This window comes from Haliotis asinina, chromosome 9, assembly GCF_037392515.1.
Source record: "Haliotis asinina isolate JCU_RB_2024 chromosome 9, JCU_Hal_asi_v2, whole genome shotgun sequence".
NCBI classification, from domain to species: domain Eukaryota; kingdom Metazoa; phylum Mollusca; class Gastropoda; order Lepetellida; family Haliotidae; genus Haliotis; species Haliotis asinina.
Genome location: NC_090288.1, coordinates 52,278,774 through 52,286,915, shown reverse-complemented (window position 1 = coordinate 52,286,915; position 8,142 = coordinate 52,278,774). Strand labels below are relative to the sequence as shown.

Genomic DNA, 8,142 nt, shown 5'->3' with positions numbered 1-8,142 from the left:
ACGTGGGATGGGGGGAGAGGGGGGGGGGGGTGCAGAGAAAGGGACAGCCAGGTGTGCGAGAAAGGATGGAGACCACAGTACAGGTTAATGAAAAATAGCTTTGTCGGCACCTGTCCAAGTACTTCTCAAACACCTGGCTGCCCCTTTCCCTGCACTTCTCTCTAGTAACAAATAGTGAATTGTGTCAATGGTAGTTTGCTAAACACCTTTTCTATTTTTAGCACATTAATTCTGCCACAATGTCTGATGTTGGTCTGATGTTGTGATGACCATTTCGTTCGTTTTCGTTTTCGTTTCATTTCGTATCCATGTTCATTAGTTTTCGAGTTTTCGAGTCGGTCCACTATACAGTCCGTTTGAGACAAAATGATACCGAATCTGAAGTGCAGTTTTGGTGGGTGGTTGTTTGAGTTGTGAGTGAGTGAGTGAGTGAGTGAGTGAGTGAGTGCGTGACAGTAATTTTGCGATGGACCAGAACAGACAAACAACATGCAGTTGAAAAAATGTCCACATTTATTTCACAAATTACAACCACACAAACCGAACTAACAGATCAAAATCAATTCAATATTATAATCACAATAGATACTGATGGGTAAGTAAACCAATATTTTCTCAGGCGGTATGAGTACTATCCAGGTAATTGTCTTTGTTGTGGTAAAGATGTTTCAGTGGAAGCTTTTGCGGGAACTTATGCTTGATTTTTAGGGGATCGAAAAAGCTGGAGATCAAGGAATTGTGTCTTTAATGCACAACGCAAGTGAGTCGACATTGGGACTTTGAAACTCCATAAGGTTAACCCAATATGCTGTCTGCTACAAAGGAACGTCTCTGCGATCCTCCTTTGGAGCTAGTGTCGACAGACACACTGCCTCATGACGCCTCTGGACAAGAAGCAGAGATATGGCTTCTGTGTCTTTGGTTCCCAGAGAGGTAGCTCTAATGCTGTCGAACGCACACAGGTGTATTTGGATTGCAGGGTAGGACCAGTGTCTATGAAACCCATCACTAAATGTGAATTCCTGTCTTTGGACCGCAATACCAGGCGCTGGAACACATCAGAATAAAAAGAGAAACAGCTCAGCTCTTGAGATTCCCCAAGGTCGAGATTGAAACCTCATGTCAGTGTTGATAATGAATGGTGTCTTTATAACACAACACTAGACACGTGACACTATTGTCTTTGGAACACAGCGCTAGAAAGGTGAAACTGGGATATTTGGGACACGACCCTATAGAGGTGACACTTTGGTATTTGAGACACAACACTGAAGAGGCTCTATTGACATCTTTGGAAATCAACACTAGAGAGATGACATTGGTGTCGTTGGAACGCAGCACTAGAAATGTGACACTGGTGCATTTGGAACACAACATTAGTGAGGTGGCACTGTGGTCCTTGGAACACAATACGAGAGAGGTGATACTGGGATAGTTGGATCACAACACTAGAGAGGTGACACTGGGGTATTTCGAACAGAACACCAGAGAGATGACATTGTTGTCTTTGGAACGCAGCACTAGAGAGGTGATAGTGGTGCATTTGGGACAAAACCCTAGAGAGGTGATACTGGGATAGTTGGATCACAACACTAGACAGGTGATGCTAGGAAATTAGGAACATAACACTAAAGAGTTGACACTGGTGAGTTGAACACAACTCTAGAGAGGTGATACTGGGGTATTTGGAACACAACACTAGAGAGCTGACACTGCGGAATTTGGAACACAACCCTAGAGAGGTGACACGTGGGTATTTGGAACACAATACGAGAGAAGAGACACTGGGGTATTTGGGAATCAACCCTAGAAAAGTGACTCTGGGATATTTGGAACAGAACACCAGAGAGATGACATTGTTGTCTTTGCAACACAACACTAGAGAGGTGACACTGGGGTATTTGGACCACAACTATAGAGGGGCCACACTGGTATCTTTGGAACATACCACTAGAGAGATGACACTGTTCTGGTTGCAGTACAACACTAGAGAAGTGACACTGGGGTATTTGGGACACAACCCTAGAGAGGTGACGCTGGGGTATTCGGAACACAACAATAGAGATGTGACACTGCTGTGTTTATGGCACAACACTAGAGAGGTAACACTAGGGTATTTGGCATACAACACTAGAGAGATGACAATGGTGTCTTTGGAACACAGCACTAGAAATGTGACACTGGTGCATTTAGAACACAACATTAGTGAGGTGGCACTATTGTCCTTGGAACACAACCCTAGAGAGGTGATACTGGGATAGTTGGATCACAACACTAGAGAGGTAACACTGGGGTATTTGGAACACAGCACTAGAGAGGTGACACTGGGGTATTTGGGATGCAACACTAGAGAGGCCACACTGGTGTCCTTGGAACGCAGCACTAGAGAGGTGATACTGTTCTGGTTGTAAGTGCCAGTGACACAGTGACACTGGGGTATGTGGAGCACAATACTAGAACGGTGACACAGGGGTGTTTAGGATACAGCATGAGAGAGGTGACACTGTTCTCGAACACAGCAGCAGAAATGTTATAATCTGGGGTTTGGAACACTAAAAAAGATGGGTTCGGACGACAACGCTTGAGAAGCGACACTGGGGATTTGGGACATAATACTAGTACTAAAGAGGTAAGACTGGCTGTTTGGGACACAACCCTAGAGAGGTGACACTGATGGTGTTACAGGACACTACACCTTCCCCGACGACTACTGCAGCACAATCACCTCTGTATCACCTACCCAATGAACGTGAGCCATTACCATCCCCATCCACCATCAACCAGTCTGGCCAACTGCTACCGCCCACCCTGCCACAAACTTTATCTGTTTGCCAGTGGTGTTGAAACACACCGTTAGGGTTGCTTTGACTTTAGCGGCAGTAAGTCCGACCAGTCAACAACACGTCAATATCGTGAAACAACACATCCGCACTTGCCCTCCATAATAACTATGTCAGCGTGCTTGCTGTTCTGGACATACGTCATCACCAAGATTGGTACCTGCGTGTTACTCCGCAAAGTCCCATTGAAACAATAATTATACACACAAAAATATCCAAATATACATTAAACTCATTACCCATCAGTCCCTAATTTACGCTTTTCTGCAGAAGTTGATTAGACCACTGTATGTACAGCAAAACAATTCATCGGGATAGATTAATCAGGGTCAAGGTCGTTAGTGGAGGACATGTGCATGGGTCTTTAAAGGATGAGGGAAACTGCCGATGACCAATCAGAAAGCAGCATTTACAGCATGAAGCCAGCCTTCATGCCCCCGAAGATGCCCTTCTTCTTGGCCTTGTCATGTTTGGCTGAAAGAAAAAATGAGGATGTGAGCCCCTTACATGATGCAGTTTGGTTGAAAGTTTCCAGTCCATTAACACAGACATTCAAATCATGCAAGATATTTTTATCGATTTCTATTGAGGTTTAGCTAACTTAGCGTCCTTATTTCCTACCTTGAACGGTGTCGGCATCGGAGGCTGCAACAGCAGCTGCAGCGTCTTCATCCTTGGGGAGGTCAGTACCAGCTGCAGCAGCCTGTGCCTTCTCCATTGCAAGAGCTGCAGCTGCTCTCTCCTTCTCCAGTGCAGCATACGTATATGCCTTCTCTAATGCTACGTCCTCCAGTCTATGGACTTCCAACGTTGCAGGTGACCCAGCGTTCTTAGAGGAATATGCCGACACTCTCTCGGCTTCCATGGCAGCAAAAATCAGGGCCTCTTTCCAGGCGGCATATCCGGCGTCTGCTGCAGCAGTAGCAGCCTCGGCCTTGTCCACAGCAGCGGCGACGTACGCCTCGGCGGCTTGCTGATCTGCCTCTCGCTTTACCATCTCTTGTCTCTGATCTGTTGGGGAAACAACTGCAGGTCAGGCGAGCACTTACACAGATTCTTAACAACCTAATAAAATCGTAAGTCTGCGGGGTATTTATCAAATTTGCAAATCCAGGTATATTTTTAAATAAAATAGGATCATAAATATTGAAAGTGAAAAGATGAAGGAGTAAGGGTATACTCCAAAACTTAGTGTTCCTCAAAATATAGAAGTATACCATGTAGCTTGATTATTGCTGTGTGTAAATTTATGCTAAAACTAAAACAATCGAACAAACAAACCATAAAATGTGACAAAACAAACGCAACCAAAAATACTTACACATTTATATATGTCTTGCATGTTCAAACAATACCTACCATCGCGGTATTTCAGATATCTCTGAAATTCATATACGGCTAAAGCCAGGCCGTGTAGAAAGATCATCTTGCTTTCGGTGCTGTCGAGAAATAAAACAAAACATGTATATAATCATTTCCAAATTGATGCACTGTATCTGTCACCGTCCACCATCAATTCAGACACGTTTTCAGTGATTCTTGTTTCTTTGATATTCTTTAAGCTTCTCGATACTTTGGTTCAGTAATTTCATACTAACAATTAGTCGCTATATAGATATCCTAGTAGAATAGTACGTCACAGGGTCCATGTTCGACTCCCGACTTAATGCGTAACCTGCGGCTGCATAATTGTAAAACTTGCGTAAAAATAATCTGAATTATGTTCCCACAGGCAATTACACATTTATTTCGAGAGTTGTCACCTACCTAGAAACAGCAATTGAGATAGCAGCGTCTAAAACGGCGTGTAACAACAGCGGCAGCAACAAAACGTCCGAACAAGGCGGCGATGCGCTGACAATGAAGGCGTAACTATGCGGGGTTGTTTATGACGTCACTTCCCGTGGAAGGGTCTTACGTCATTCCAGGTAGGATCAAACATGACGCTGGAAATCATTTAGAGAAAAAACGAAAACGCTGCGTTCTCGCGCGGTCAGTTGTTTATGAAGGGGTCGGTACACCAACTATGAAAGTGTTGTATACGCATTGATAACCACTATATGAGAGTAATGTTGTTACGAATGTATGATGTATACATACAACAATCCTTTCGTCGAACAATGTGACATAACGCTCTGCTCTTTAGGGTGACCGTAATTGCATTTCGATGAGTTTAGTAAGAAACATGTTTTCGCGGATTCGTTAGTCGCACCAAGTTTCACTTGTTAGGAACATACCATACCAACGGGAACTTTAAGGAAAACATAGTCAGCTGTAGCGACGGATGGTAGTTTTTGCGGTAGATTTATCATTGCACGTAAAAGTAGCGTGCGGAAGATATCCAGCACATTAACCAAAACATTCGGTGTAAAGAAAAAAGGCGACCTGAGGTATTGATTTGACGATGATTTGATATCTATGGAATCACGTGACATTTAGACTGAAAAGCAAACTTGGTTGTATTTCAGCAACAGGAGGTTAACCCTCATGGTGTCTGGCCGCCAGATGGGCCCAGACTTTCGGAGCTCCCTGGACGCAAACATAGTCATAAATGGCGTGCATTAACATAACTTAAGACTATCTTAGCGCTAAGAGAACTTCGAAATTCCAGTCACGATCCTCAAAGCGATCGTAGCACTACGAAATTCGTAACTCCCATATTTTAACATTGACTTACGTCTGTCGTAACTCCCATACTTTAACATTGACTTACGACTGTCGTAACTCCCATACTTTAACATAGACTTACGACTGCCCTAGTGCTACGATAGCCTTGGGGAACGTGGACCTGGCTTACAGTACCGTTCTGCGCCACACTGTGAAGACGTCATGGTGTTAATAACGTACAGATTGTACACAAGTGTTAAACAAGTGTTCTTATTTCTGCATACAGTGTAACAAATTGTATACCTTCCTACGTGTGTATTATCTTTCCAACAATGCCATCTTTCAGCATTTCCAAGACGTACGAAACGCTGAAGGGACCTGATAAAATATAATTTATTTGCAGCGCACGAGTTATTATGTTGAGTGGACAAGCTAGTTATCTTGAGCGCACAAATTAGTATGTTGGGCGCAAAAGTTAGTAGTGAGTGAGTGAGACAGTTTAGTTTTGCGTCGCTCTCATCAATATCCCTGCTACATGGAGGCGATGTATAAATCATTGAGTCTGGACCAGACAATACAGTGATCAATAGCATGAACATCGATCTGCGGAATTGGGAACCGATGACACGTGTTAACCCAAAGACCCAAATATACGTCTTGGGTCAACCCAAATCCCGTCAGTTTCCTTTTGTGGCAAGCATGTTCAATATATATCACACACACAAATACACTTCACAGTTTCGAATTACGGAAAATTACTAATTAATACTTGGTTCAAGGTCACCACTACCGTACAATTTACAGCATAAATTCGTTGTGACACCAGAGCAGCCTGCAAAGTACGATAACAGGTCTGCAGGGGTGCGCACCCACCCCTCTCCCACCCGATGTCTCCAAATTTTGATTTCGGGTTAAAATGAAGGAATAACGTGTGCATCCCCCCATGGGTACAATGTGTGGAGCCCACTTCAAGAGTTCCACCATGATATTGCTGGAATATTGATTACAGCAGCATAAATCCAACGCACTCACTTCAGGCACACAGGGAGATAGAGAGCTTCTTCATGCCAGTCCAGGTATTTTCCGGAAGATGCATTTGTGGACTTATTAAATACCATATTATGTGTCTCCAAGAGCTGAAATTTATGCCATACATTACCGAACCTGGCATGGTGCCAAACGCATTTCAGTACACTGGCATGTGATCATTTCTAGGCCAATAAGAACACTGGTATGTTCAATGCCCCAAGAACATGTAGGTTTATCAGGGTTATTCAGAATAGTTCTTGGCATGCATTGTAAACTAATGTGTTTTTTGTGTATATTTACTTTTCCAGAATATGTTCGTGAGCTGTAACAGGTAGCATCATAACTACCAGAAACACTACAACATTCATCCCTTGCTGACAGCCACCGAGGTGAACATCCGACACCGTGTATGATGGACATCTTGTGTGACACTGACGTGTGTGATGGGCAGTTTGTATAACTGACAGGTTGTATGGTGGGCAACGTGCATGAGCGACACTGTATGGCGGACACCTTGTACGACAGACACCGTGAATGAAGAACACGTCATGTATGATGGACATCTTGTAAACACACAGTGAATGACGGATACCTGGTATGATGGACATCTTGTATGACAGGCGCCTTGTATAACAGACACCTTTTATGTTGGACACCTTGCACGGCAGACACCTTTCATGACAGCCACCTTCTTTGAAAGACACATGGAAAAACACTGGAAAGCTCATCTTTGTCAGAAACAATATATACACATGAGTATCAATTAGGCACCACCAAAAATAATTGTCGATTGTAACTAAATACAGATGCATTTAGCATGAAATTCACGTGCTGACTCAAGTGCATGCTTTTCATGCTAAAGTTCTGTCATGGTACAAGCGACTGAGGGGTACAAAAGGTGAAATGAAATATTCTCACTGCTTTCTTATCGACGCATCCATAAGTGAACAGTACTGAAAATGAACTTTTTTAGACATACCGAGGTGTAGGCTTTCTGAAAATACCAGATGGCAGATTACTGGTATGCTGGTTTGTCCTGTCGCAGCATTGGGTCCAGATTGAATATCAGTCACACTGTCATTAGTCGTCTTGTAAGGAAACATGCGGCCACTGGTTACGCCAAGGATCGTCCACGATGAGGAAGGCCGAGAAAGACCACTCCCGGTCATGACCGTGCCCTAGTTCGCGTAGTGAGACGCAGGCCCATGACCAATGCCAAAGATCTCAGAGAACAATGGGGAGTGGGTGTTCGTCTCTAAACCAGCACCATCCGATGGATGCTCAGGTCCGCTGGACTCCGTGCACGTCAACGAATCAGACGTCCCCTACTCACTGATAGACACAAGGAGTAATCAAGGGCAAAACCACAATCTGAGGACATGGCGCAGGATCCATTGGTCCGATGAAAGTTTTCTTCTGCGTGTTACTGATGGCCGTTGGCGAGTTTGAAGAAGGAGTAATGAGACTTATCAACAGCAGACGATCCACGCAGATGAACCCTTTGGTGGTGGCTCTGTAATGGTGTCTCCTATGACAGTAAGCTGAATCTTACCACTATTTAAGGGACACTAGATGGTCAGAGATACCAACCGGAAGTACTGAAAGATGCTGTTGTCCCGCATTTTGATAACCACCCCCTCCCGTCAGCCAGTATTTATGGACGATA

At 44.0% G+C, this 8,142-nt stretch overlaps 1 protein-coding gene across 1 annotated transcript; it reads right to left on the bottom strand.

Moving 5' to 3' along the window:
- Positions 1 to 3,249: 3,249 nt before the first annotated feature.
- Positions 3,250 to 4,266, bottom strand: LOC137295770 (uncharacterized). The gene is made up of 3 exons (XM_067827308.1): positions 4,200 to 4,266; positions 3,462 to 3,851; positions 3,250 to 3,314 (listed from the first exon to the last, which is right to left on the bottom strand). The coding sequence occupies exons 1-3, from the start codon at positions 4,264 to 4,266 to the stop codon at positions 3,250 to 3,252; spliced, it is 522 nt and encodes a 173-aa protein (XP_067683409.1).
- Positions 4,267 to 8,142: the final 3,876 nt, after the last annotated feature.